We start from the raw sequence: 12771 nt of genomic DNA, 5'->3' as shown, positions 1-12771 counted from the left end.
AAGCGACGCGCAGAGGTAGTGGTCGTCGCGATAGTGACAGTAACGGTGCTGGCGGTGGTGGTGGTGGTGGCGGCGGCGGCGGCGGCGGCGACGGCGACGGCGGCGGCGGTGAGCGGTCGTGTTGGAGGTGACGACGACGACGTCGACGACGACGATGACGACGATGCCGGTGCCGGTTGCGGTTGCATCTTATTTATCACGGTCCGGAATTTTGAAGCTCGAGGTTTCTTCGCGAAGGATAAGATCGATCGCGACCTTCGAGGTCGCGTGTTCGCAGGGATGCTAGTCGGTCGTCGGAGGACGATCGGAACGGGTTGTCCGATGAATCGAGAGAGGCTTGTCTTCTGCCTGCGCGTTTCGCTACTATCGGTCACCGATTCGCCGGGGACAACCTGAAGAAGCTGCCGACTGGGAGAACGGCTAACTCGATGACGAACGCCTTCGAACGAAGAAAGGTGATGACGCCGGTGAAGCCGATCGAACGATCGCCGATTCGGTTTCGAGTGAAACCAGCATCGAGTGTGAAGCGGTAGTGCTCTTTCGGTCTCTGCCTATATATCTGCCGGTTGATAGTGACGAGCTGCGAGTCTATCGATTTTGACCACCGCATCGGCGGAAACATGAGCAGAATACATTTCGTGATATTTCTGGTCTTCTTCCTGCTGATCGTATTTTTTTCTCTTCTTCTCTTTTCGTTCTTCTTTCGAGTGATACTTTAAGTAACTTTCGAAGCGCTATCGAAGCGGGCTAGAGACTCGCCGCGCCCTTCCTTCCACGGTCATCCATCTGTTTCATCGTTGGTTACGATCGAGTCCTCTCGTTACGGTGGTTGTTTCGAAACGAGTCGAACTCTAGAGAGGAGTGTCGGCGTTCGTTTGACCCAGTGATCCGGTTCGGTCTCGCGGGTACGCGCACACCCCTTGCGAACTGTGAAGCTCACCGGCGAAAAGGTCCGAAAGATGGCGGCCGGAACGTCGCGACGGTTGTTGCGATCGTTCTCGCCGGCACCGGTATCGTCTGGTAACACGTAATTTACACGTAGTCGCGCTTAACACCTCCTCGAAAGAACGACGATCCTCTTCCGTGGTCTCGAGGTGATGCGCGAGACGAGGGAACAACGCCGAGGACGAGGACGACGACGACGACGTCGACGACGACGACGATGACGATTACTACGACGACGATGATGAGACCGCGCGAAAGCGAGGAAATCGGTGCGCGATCGCGCGAATCCGGGCAGTGACGCAGTGACGCAATCGAGGCCGTGCGACGTCTCTTCGAATGACACGTTCCGATCTACCTTCGTCACGGCCGTGCTAAACAGTTTGCGGAACATGTTGATGCGTTGGAAGAGCAAAGACAAGAGCTCCGGGAAAAGCTCGACCGCCGGCCCCAGCCTCGGCAAGAAGAAACGCAAGTTCGGCAGAGAAGGTAAGCCTTCATTTGCTCTTCTCCCGCGAGGACAGCATCGATTTTCGATTCACCTCTGTCCGTTCGACGTACGCGACAACGGATAACGATAGGCGGACGATCTTCTCCCCGCGATAGCGGAAAGAGCGATAAAACGATTCGACTCGATCAAGTAATTGATCACGCTCCGTCGACTCAACGCGAGGCAGATAGTTTTGTTTGCAGTTGCGCGAAGAAAAAACCCGTTGGGTAGGTCTCCGCTATCTGCTGGCGCGATAAGCGACGCGTAAGCCGCATCTCTGAAAATAACCGAAGGTGAGAGGATGAACGAACCTACGAGGTGATAGAGCGTGCATTTCAGGGTGCAGGTTGACAGCGAGAATGGAGAGCGAGCGGCTACACCCTTTGACGGTTCCTCGACGCTTGCGCGCAGGTTGCATATCGCAGCACCCGTTCCTTCCTCCTTCTTTGCACCTCGCGAACCTGCCGTGCCCCGTGCCGTGCTACGATCTTTCGTTTTCTTCTCATCTCGTCCTAGACACGTTTCTTCTTTTTTTTCTTCGTAGCTTCGTCGTGGTCCTCTTCTCTTCTCGTTTGTTCTCTTTTCTCTCGGCTAGTGTACACGCATACACCTTGTGAACGCGAGGGTGGTTACGATAACACCGCTACCTGGTATTATCGGTAGCAGGTTTGCTAGCAGCAGCGACGACGACGACGACGACGACGACGACGACGACGACGGCGGCGGAGGTGGCGGCGGCGGCGGCGGCGATAGTGGAGGCGGCGGTGGCGGCGGTGGCGGCAGCAGTACAGCCTCCGCTCGGCCAATCTGTCCCACCCTCTCGCCTGCCGGCAGTGCTGCTCCTGCCGAGAACAGTTACGTCGCATCGTTCTCTCGCGTAAGATCGTTATCGTGGGACGATATTTGATCCGAGTGATTCGACTCGTCGATCCTCGATAAACGTAGAGGGGGCGAGAGGGGCACGGTTACGAGCCGAATTGCGAACAGAGGCAAGAAGTTGGCGCGGGAGGATGCTCGCGCGAACAAGATATTGTTCGAGTGTTCGGAGAGTACGTAACCGACGCCGTGGAAATCTCGGGGTGCGTGCTCCTTGAGACCGAGGAAGGTGTAACCCCGAAGCGCGCCACTCGCATCTACAGCTCGATTCGTACGTTCGAACCACACTCGCCGACTACGCAACCAACGGCTGATCCTCGTTTTAACGTCGAATCGTTGCTTTACGCGCATCCACGGAGATGCGTATATTCGTCTGGAGGCATTGCGTGTCGTTGGACGGTAAGGAAGCGACGCTCTACACTTGTCATACCCGTTGTTTTACCCAATAATGGCTTACGTAGCGTCGTATAGAAATGTATTCGTAGTGATTCGAGTTCGAAGATAGAGTTCGATGGAGCCATTATTGCGCAAAACTACTCCCTCTCTCTCTCTCTCTCTCTCTTTTTCTACCCCTCTATCCATTTGCACCCTCCGAGATGTTTCCTCTTCGCGTTCGAAATTTTCCGAGAGAGAACGCGTCGGGGGTAAACGGGATCATCTTCTCGTCTACGGGTTACTTTATTTTATGCTGGTGGGTATGCACCGCGCGCACCACCCACGGCGCCCTCGGTACCCTCGACGATGGTATGCAGGAGTGGCAGTAGTTACTTTACGACAACGACCGAAGAACGGAGAGATGCACTTTGCGTTTACTGTGCAGGTAAACGGCCATTTGTAGTAGACGTCGCGCTGCATCCTGCTGACCCAGTTATCGCGCGCGAACTTGGACCGTGACGCGGCAGGAGGCAAAGATCGAAACGCAACCCCGTCGAACGGTCGAAACTGTGCTCCACTTCTGACCTCCATTTCTCGATCCTTCGAACATTTTTCAATCTAGGGAAAGCTGTCGTCGGGACAGGTTCCGTTTTACGATGATTACGTCCTGGCTCGATTACGATCGATCGATCGGCATCAATCTTTTCGATGAGTTCGAGTCGTCGTTGAAACGTAACGTAAGTCTCGAAACGACCGAGCGGTTCGTTCGATCGAGTCGCGAGGTTTGTACGCGCCACGTGTATCTATTTACATCGTATCAATTGGTACGAGCTCTACTACTTTTCATTCCCGTTTCGTTTCATCAGCCAACCATCGCCCCCGTTTTGTTCGATAATTCTATATGAAATTATCGAGGATAACAGCGGTGTCGACTCGACGTAGTAGAGTTTGGATCGTTGATTCTCGAAAAGAAAGTAAATAGAGCTCGTTTCTCGGCATCATTGATATTACATTGGATCGGTAGAACATTTCTAGGTAGAAACCCTAGGGAGTATAGGTATATAGGAGCGTAGAACCTGGTTGTACGTAGATACGCGCGTACTTACGCGAGCGAAATAGGTCGAGCGCCCTGTGAACTTGCGACCTGCCGGTAACTTTGTTTCAAAGTAAATCATTCCAGTTTAGCCTATTTACTCGGCAGCTATATACGGCGACACCTTTTTCGATTGGTCCGGCAATCAGTCGAGGAGGAGAAGAAGCATGAAAAATGCTAGATGCATCGAATGCGTTCTTCGGGGGGCACTATCGTGTGTTGGGCGGAGGAGGATGGAGGAGGGGGGTGGGTCGGTGACTCTGGTAGGGTTTAGGGGAGGGGGTCAGGCCGAGGTCGGGGTCGGGGCTGTGGGGCAGGAGAGATGAGGAAGGACCGCACCCACCCCGGTTTATCGACCGGGTTACACCCTTAGCCGGCGTTCTCGCAAATTCTCCTCTTTACTTACCTTTTCCTTTGCGCCTGCTTTCTTTTCCCTCCTCGCCGTTTATTTTTCTTTTTCCTTCTTTTCATTTTTCCCTCGCTGGCTGCACGCGCGAGGACGCGCGAAACAACGTAAAACGAAAGACTCGACAAATAATTGACTGTGAAACTGGGTTACGGGCAGTCTGCGAATCGATCGCGTTTCTCGCGGATAGAAGGAACAACTCGAAAAGTATACTTTTTTTTACATAGAGGAAGACAGGGGATTTTCGGATCCTTCAGTCTCGGACGCGGTTCGCGGAAGTCACCGAGCCGTAGCCGTCGAATTCGACGCTGTTGGATCCGTGCCAGGGTTACCCCCCAAAGTTCTTTCGTCTCGTTCCCGTGTCGTTCAGGGGCCGACGAGAGAAGGACGAGAATGTCTGAAGTGGGAAAACGTCACGTTCGGAGCATCCTCTTTTGTTTGGCTTCGAATTTCGCGGCTACCAGAAACGTATCGAGGTTGTTCGAAGCGAGGGTGAAACGATGAAGGCGAAGAGGGAGAAACGACGGTCCCCATTCTGACTTTGACCCTCGAAGCGGTTAACTAGGAGGCCAATTGAATGAGGAGGACGGAGGAGATCATTCGGAAGAGCGGTGAATAGAAAAGACGTACGTGGAGGAACACGGAGGGTGACTGCGATTAGTGGCAGAGGAGGAACATGTTGGAACGAAATGGCAGGAAACAGCATGGCGAGAACCGTGAAAGAGTGTAGCATGGAGAGAGGAGAGAGGAGAGCGATGCTACGTGGGAGGGGGGCGGAGAGAGGAGGGAAAGGGTTCGCGGTGCAAGCTTGTAGGGAGCGTCAGTGTCAGTGTGCATGCGGACGGCGCGCTGCGCGGCGCGGCGTGGCGAGGCGAGGCGAGGCGAGGCGAGGGAGCCCGCGTCACGTTCCCGCACGCGATTTCGAAATATCGAAAGTTTCATTTATCGAGCGATCGTAAAGTGATTCGTTCGAGCGACCTCTGATCTCTCCGCTCTCGCGGACGAAATCGTCGCGGATGTTGGAAAATACGCGACGAGTCGGTCCAGAACAGGTTCTGCACTCGCGGCTCCGCCTTTCGTCTCTTCCGCCGACGTCTCTGCCAGCTTTTCTCCCTTCCATTCGGACCGCGATGTACACAGATTCTGTTAAATCGCGCGTGCATCCGGCCAACGTTCCTTCTGCGCGGCATTGCGTGCGTATCCGTCTCCTCCGATGGTAGGCTGCGTATCGTAAAATCGCGTATCACCTAGACCCGCATTAGGGTTAAACACAGTGGCGTGTGTCCTTGACCCAACGTAGGCGTATCCGCTATCATCTATATAGAGTGATATCTGTTTGCCTTCTGTCATCGACGATAGTGACCGACGAGTGTAGACCGTGACAGTTGAGACGAGTGGTCAGAGTGTGTGTACGCATACTACGCTGTATTATATTTTGGGCGATCGATCGGCGATCCGGCAATTTTTACTCTGGACATTTGCCCGGACGCGAGGATGATCGTGTTAAAAATAAATGGTATCTTTGTCGGGGAATAGCGATACTACGGGAGGATACGATTGTCCTTGACCCGTGGCAAGCGCGTTCGGGTGGACGCGAACCAGATGGACGCGTGTTTCCTTCACGCTCCAAAAGTTGATTCGCATAAAAAAAGAACGCGGATAAAAATATAGGGAGTGGTAGAGTCGTTTCCTTAACCGAGCGTGCGATTACCCCCTTCGAAAGAGTATTATGCCAGCATCGAAATCGTGGAAATACCTATAAATGTTGGCTCGTGCCACTCGCGAGCGACGCAGTGTTGTTAATTACTGTCGTCGCCGTCGCCGCCGCCGCCGCCGCCGCCGCCGCCGCCGCGTTTCTCCCGTCGTTCATGCCTCGATACCAGACGGAAAGTAGAGATCGTTTTAGACCGGGAGGTTGGTGAAATGTGGAAAAAAGCAGAGGGAAGAAGAAGTAGAAGAAAAGGAAAAGAGGGAGATAAAACAGGTAGGGAAAAGGAAGGGAGGGGAAGGGAAGGGAAGAAACGGCGAGACACCCCTTTCGAACGTACGTATAAAAAGAGTCGCGCGTTGCGCGTCTACGGACGCAATCGACACGCTTGCCAAAGAGAGCGGAAAACGAAAGCTTTTTCGTCCTGCGAGATGTACCGTGTGTATCGCTCTTGTGTATATATTTTCGACTTGGAGCAACGATCTCGCGATACGTATATAGGCGATAGATAGTGTATCGAGTGGCTCTGACGATTCGTAACATTCGTTGGGGGGGGGGGGGGGGGCTCCCTCTTTTCGTCTTGCGCATTCACCGGCGTTAACGATCTCTTCTAAACTACTCGTAGGCTCGTGAAGTGCTACGGCGCGTCGCGAAGGTAAAAAGAATCGTAGCGTCTCGGACAAGAACGAGAAAGAACGGCAGCCAGCAAGCGGACCGGTCTCGTTTCATTCTCCTCTTATCGTTTCTTCTCTGTCGTTCCTTCTTCCTTCTTCCTCGGTTGTCCGTGCGTTGCCCATCGGAAATTTGCTGCGGAGCTGATCCGATTGGTAATTCAGAGTAGAGACGAATCGAATTAAATTTCGCGAACGTCTCGTTAGCTTCGCGGGAAAAGGAACGAGAGACATTTGGACGGTCCAGGAGATAACGAATAAGAGCGTCGTAGAGAGAAGTGGCGAGAGAAGGAGTCGACAACGAAGTTAAGTCTCTAATTATCCAACGTCTCGAGCGTCATCGTGGTACGACGATGCGGAGGCGTCGCGAAACACACCCATCGTATAAATAATTGTAAAAAGATTGAAAAGATTGGACGTCAGAGGCTAGCTACCGTAAGACGTTAGGCATCGCGTTGCGTCAGAGATGGGATTTTTCAGATTGTATGCATGCTAGAACGCACGCTGCATAGGTTGCACGCAGACCGCAAGGTGTAACAGCGGCACGGATTGATAACATCCTGCTCGATCGGTTTGTTCGTCCAAGTACGAGTTACCGAGTAATCGGATATTACGATTCTGCTTTCGAGATCTCGCGTAACGCTAAACCGGCGAGCGATACCGCGGCTAATCCCGCGTTCGGTTAATTACCGTCCTCGCAGTCGGCTGAATACGCCTGGACGAGACGTTCGTTGTGTCACCTACTCTGTATGTACAGCGCCGATCGATTACTCCCTCTCGTTTCAACGTTTTCAACCGATCCGTTATTAGTCCGTAATGAACGTTATTAACGAGGAAACGCGCGTTCGCGGTAATTGCCTGCCCGATGAAACCGTACGACGCGGATACGATATCGCACTCGCGATCCATCGAGAAACTCGGTCAGTTTTTTCAACGACTTTGACAACCTTTAAGCCTCTTAACCGAGTCGAACGCACCAACAAAATCGCTGATTCGAATTGCGACCAAGGAAGTTGTAAAATCTGGAAAAGAGAGAGAAAAAGTTCGGTACAATAATAGGGCAACGCGAATTAAAGGGCAACGAACGGTGTTCGGAACGGCGGGTAGAATGGACGGACACGCGCTTAACCTAGTTTCAAGACGAATTTCGGTCGGTCGTTTATGGAAATCCCGCGTAGTTGCGCGAATTCCAGGAACCGAATTACATCGAATTTGAGGTGGCGGGAGCACGCGCGTCATCGCCACCCTCCGCCCACTGGCAGCCGCCCCCATTAGTCCGCAAAATGCCTCCCGCGTAATTGCGAATTGCCATCGTTGCGTTCGACGATCGATTCGCCGTTCTTCCTCCGCTGAGCACCGGGTTACCAGTTCGTTTCGCCTCTGACAACGTTCCACTCTCGCTTCGATACGACCCGACCTGATATTTCTTAATTTCCCTTATCCCTCTCTGTCTCGATTTAACCGTACTCTCGTCTTTCTCCCTGTTCTCTGCACGCGTTCTACCCCATTCGTCGATATCGAAATGAATCTCGGTGGCTTTGCCTTCGCCCTTTTGCGTCCGTTTCTGCGGTTACGCGCCCGTGCCCTCGCTACAGAGAGAGAGAGAGAGAGAGAGAGAGAGAGAGAGAGAGAGAGAGAGAGAGAGAGAGAGAGAGGAAGAGACGATTAATTTTACGTTTGAAATAGCGCGCGGCTGGGGTCGTTGATCGATTTTAGTTGCTCGAACGGACGGCAGGGGGCGGTGGTATCGTAGCGAGAAAAAACGCGTGCCGAAACGATAAACATCATTTTCCATCAACGATTCGAGCGGATTTCAAGGGTTGCCGAGTGTGTTGTTCGCGATAGTGTGCTCCTGAAGAGAATCGAGGCGAGCCACGGTGGTGCCGATCGTACGTCGAAACTCCGTTGGGAAATGAAATCCGCGCTAGGATAATTATCGATCGTATCGAACGGCGTGGTGGTGCGATACGGCGAGGATCGGTGGTGCGTCGCGTCGCGAGGATCGTTGCTGGTGATTAAAAGTGCTCGCGATCCCTGTACAGGATAAAATGTGCAGCAAGTGCAGCGAGTGTTGTCAAGGATCTAGACACAGCGTCGACGTTAGCCCCACACCAGGATCAGATTCCGAGACTTCAGGTAACCCTATCCTGGTTTACCCTGCTATTTCGCTATCGACATTCTTTACATTTTTCTTCGAATCTCCTCGAAATAACGATCCTACCACTGCTCGTTCGCTTTCGATGTACACGTATACGCGCAAGCTTCGTCTTACCTACTCACCTCTCGATTCTTTTCTGCAAAGAGGAAATTCCCGGATATTCTTCACGCACGTGCGCGAAGGAAAAAGAAAATAAAAGTGTCGAATAGTCGCGAATTGGCAACATTCGCGTTAGATGATAGATATGCGTATGATTAGCGGCAATGGAGGTTGTTTTGCTCGAAAACACCGTGGCTACGCGACGCTTGACGACACGTCGGTGGTTATCGTAAACGAGGTTACGACGAGCGTCAAACGAGGTAGATGGGGCTAAGGGTTGAAAAGAGACGTACATACAGCCTCGGGGCATCGTTTTCTAAATACACGAACCTTTTCACTTTTAAATGTCGCAGGACTTTGCCAGAGGAGAGCGTCTTCGGTTTACGCTAAGCGTTTTATCCGGCTCTCTCTATTTCTAGTCGACTCGTTTCACGAATTAACGTTCGAACCGAAAGAATATAGGTCGACAGGGCGTAAATTGAAATTCATACCTCCCGCGTGGCTAAGAATGCGGAAGTAGCTAGAGCGCGGTATCCTCTCGAGGAGCGACTCGTCTGCTGTCCTAAAACATGTATACCTGATGTAACGTGTAAATCCTTGCTCTCGGTTTTACGTCGATTCGAGCGCAGCAGGGATGGAGGGACGCTCTCTCCCTTTTCCTCGGTCGTGTTGTCATAATAAGGGGTGGGTTCGGTGGGTCTGAACAGTGTTATTTCGTCGGTATTTTTAGAAGAACGGTGTTGTTCGCCTGGCAATTCGGTAAACGGTAAACGAAACGAAAGTTTTATTTCTCATCCGACGTACCTCGCGCCGTATACCTCCGATGCTAATTAGATTCGTGTCTCCTTTTCTTGTTGCAGAGGAAGAGTGGAATTCGGATGGCAAGGGTCGACAGTCCAACGACACCGGTGAGTCAGTTGGATTAGTTTTTCTTCGCCTTTCTCCGAAATCCGTAATCACCGATCGAGAAAAGATTCGATGGGATGCGCGATCCCCGATCCGTAACTCGTACCTCGCCGGTCGGAACGTTACAGGCTTAACTTGACCCCTGGAATCGACGAGAGACGTCTGTTGGGTTTCCTTGGTTCGAATTTCACCACCGCCCGTTCTTCCCTTCCGGTAGCTCTACAACGCGCGAAAGTGATACGTCGCATCCGCCCTTTCTTCCTTCCTGTCCTTTCTTCTCGTTAACTTCCGTACCATATACGCGCGTTACGTATACGTACTTTGAACTTCCCCTCCTTTTCTTTTCTTCTCTTCTCTTCTCTTCTCTTCTCTTCTCTTCTCTTCTCGCTTCGCTCGTCGTAGCTAGTTCGAAAGGTTTCAAGGTTGAAAAGCTAGCAGTCTCCTCGAGTTTGTAGGAATGAAAAATCGTGGTGGCAGATCGCAGCGCGATACCAGATGGCCCGATACTTGGACTGATACGCGTCTAATGCGACGATCCAATAATCGAATCGAACGGCCTTAATTCCGAAAAGCGGATTCCGTTGAGAAGGAGAGACGCGATCGAATTTTCAGCCGCGCTGCCCTTTGAACGCGTACCGCTCCGGCTAGGTAAGTTAAGGTATCGTTTGCGCTCTTTCTTTCATTTGATTACGATCAATCGAAAGTTTCCCGTTCACGTATGGTCAGTTACCGACGTATTTTCTAAAAAAGAAGCGAGTGCCCAGTGGTTAAGGGAAATTGGTGTCGCGCGTAAAAGGATTTGTTCGAGCGTAAACGGGAGAAATCGAGAGTGGGTGGTTGATAAAGCCGTGCGTAGATTCGACACGGTCGGTGTCGAATCGCTTGGCGGTCGTCGACGAGATGGCGCGCGCTACGTCGAATTGGAAAGCTAGGCGTCGTCGACGCGCGGCGGCGTCGCGGTGTCCGCGTCGTTGCGGGCGCCCCCGCGGCCCTCGGTGGACGCCGGTTGAAGCGAATCGCGTGCCAATCTTTTAAAACGCTCCCTCGCCACACCCTGACGCTAGTTTCCTTCCGGTTCGATTGGAATTTTCGCACCTACCGAGACGCGCGCGGTCCTCTTCTCTCTTTTTCTTTCCGTTTACTTTCGTTCGCGTTCTATCGTATCGCGTACGATGCACTTGGACGTGGTGTATCCTCGCGCGGAGCAATGACTACGATCTCGAAGGATGCCCTGTGGTGCTCTCGGTGGGAACGAACAGCGTCGGGATGCAGATCGAGGAAGACCGTTTCGAAACTGTAGCGAAAATCGTTGAAAAAAAAAGTAAGTATTTCCCTTTCTCACCCTCGTCTTGCTCGCGAAATCGAGAGCGTAATTGCTGTTGGTCGAAGCAACGTGCACGAGTTTCGTTCAATCTTTCTCGTAGCGTCGAACGGCGACGCTCGGCGGATCCTCGGTCAACTAATATTGATTATAAAAGCAATGGTGGCGGTAGCAACGGAGACGTCGGCGGTGGTGGCGGCGGCGGCGGCTGCGGCGGCATCGACGAGGATGCTAGCGATGCTTCCTCTCGGCTCGGTTTTCCTTCTGGCAGTAGTGCACGCGTCTCTCGATTAACCGTGGAGTGCGATAACTGTCGCGAAATTTGTGCCGCTCGTCGAGCCGCTGTCCTCTCGCGATTATTGCGCGTGTCTCTGTTATCGCCGGGCAGATGTACGTAAGCGGGAAACTCGGCAAATTACCCGTTTCTTTCGGCTAACATTTTCTCGACAATTCGGTAAGTAACTCGTTCCGTGGTGGTCACCGCGAGACGCGATACACCGTGGAAACGTTCTCCGGATCGTGGAACTGTGAACACCGTTCGATCGATCATCTCGAACGTGGAGTAAACGTCGGAGGGAGGACGTTTGGTACACACGATTTCGCGCAATTCGAGCTGGATGGAAAAGAGAAACGTCGCCCGAGTACGGCTGGGGTGGGGTTGTGAGAGTGGGGTGGGAGGTCGACACGTGGACGATAGGAACGGAGGAGAGTGCCGGTAAATAACGTAGGAGCACCACGTCCACACGCACGTGCGCGTCCCGCGGACGTTTCCTTTCCACGGAAGGCATTCTTCGGGTTCGAAACCGATATAGATTTTTTTCACCCGGCACGCGCGCTCGATTCAGAGAGAATCACGCTGGCGTATGCGCACCAGCCTGACGCTTTTACTCTCGCACGCGCAAGCTGCTTGTCGCTCTCTAAGGGGGTGAAATTAAACGAACGATCAATTCACCACTACGCTCCGGCGAGCGCCTTGGCCCTTGTTCTTCATCTGCTTCCGACCTTCGTTTCGTTCGGTTCCGTTACGTTTCATTCCATTTCGTCCCGTTCCGTTCCGTTCCGCTCCGTTCCGTTCTGTTTCGTTCCGTTCCTCTCTACCGCCTATTCTTTTTCATTCTCGTTAAGTCGGCCATTACCCTTGGCGAAAAAAAAAAAAAAAAAGAAAAAAGGAGAAATATTACAATCTTGGCGATATTGGTCCGATACCACGATATCCCATCGTTCCTGTCGATGCCCCGGACGGGCCCCACCAACGGTCCCGTTAGAGCCGCGAACAATTACGATTAATTAACAGGCGTCGTGGCTGACCGGTCGGCTCGTTGAACTCTCGTCCGTTGGAATCGTAAACCTCGACTCGTTCGTTCGCGACCTGGATCGTAGTGTTTAGAGTGCCTCGAAGGAAGGCAGAGAAGCGTACTTTCGAGCGCGCGTATTTTTGGCCGACGATAATCGATGAAACCGCCGGCAGAGTCGGTCGAGAAATAATCGACCGTCCGAGTGAACCGTCGTAGAGGGGTCGCGTAAAATTTCTTCCACTCTATTTCTCGAGCATGCGAAATGTTTTATTTTATTTGGATTCTCTAGTCGAAAGCGGGGGAGGTTTAATCGACGCCGGTCGTTCGCATCGCGTCGCGTCCCAGCGGGCAGATTTTAATACGCGGCGCCTACACCCGTATAGTCGCGCGATTCCTCATTGTCCTCGAGCCGGCCGTCTCGTTTCTTGTTC

General features: G+C 52.6%; 1 protein-coding gene across 24 annotated transcripts in view; it reads left to right on the top strand.

Moving 5' to 3' along the window:
- LOC143427066 (coiled-coil domain-containing protein AGAP005037) overlaps positions 1-12771 on the top strand; it is a 42205-nt gene that overhangs the window by 1639 nt on the left and 27795 nt on the right. For 18 of the 24 annotated variants that reach the window (XM_076900915.1, XM_076900917.1, XM_076900897.1 and 15 more), the window contains exon 2: positions 9679-9726. In XM_076900915.1, the coding sequence (XP_076757030.1) occupies positions 9679-9726 (48 nt within the window). Of the gene's footprint in view, positions 1-1273; positions 1432-2652; positions 2708-8287; positions 8698-9678; positions 9727-10909; positions 11046-12771 lie in introns of those variants that run through there. The other 6 variants (XM_076900920.1, XM_076900910.1, XM_076900913.1 and 3 more) reach the window with 5 other exon arrangements.

The sequence above is a fragment of the Xylocopa sonorina genome, chromosome 9 (genome assembly GCF_050948175.1).
Source record: "Xylocopa sonorina isolate GNS202 chromosome 9, iyXylSono1_principal, whole genome shotgun sequence".
Lineage (NCBI taxonomy): Eukaryota > Metazoa > Arthropoda > Insecta > Hymenoptera > Apidae > Xylocopa > Xylocopa sonorina.
This window is presented reverse-complemented; position numbering and strand designations above follow the sequence as displayed.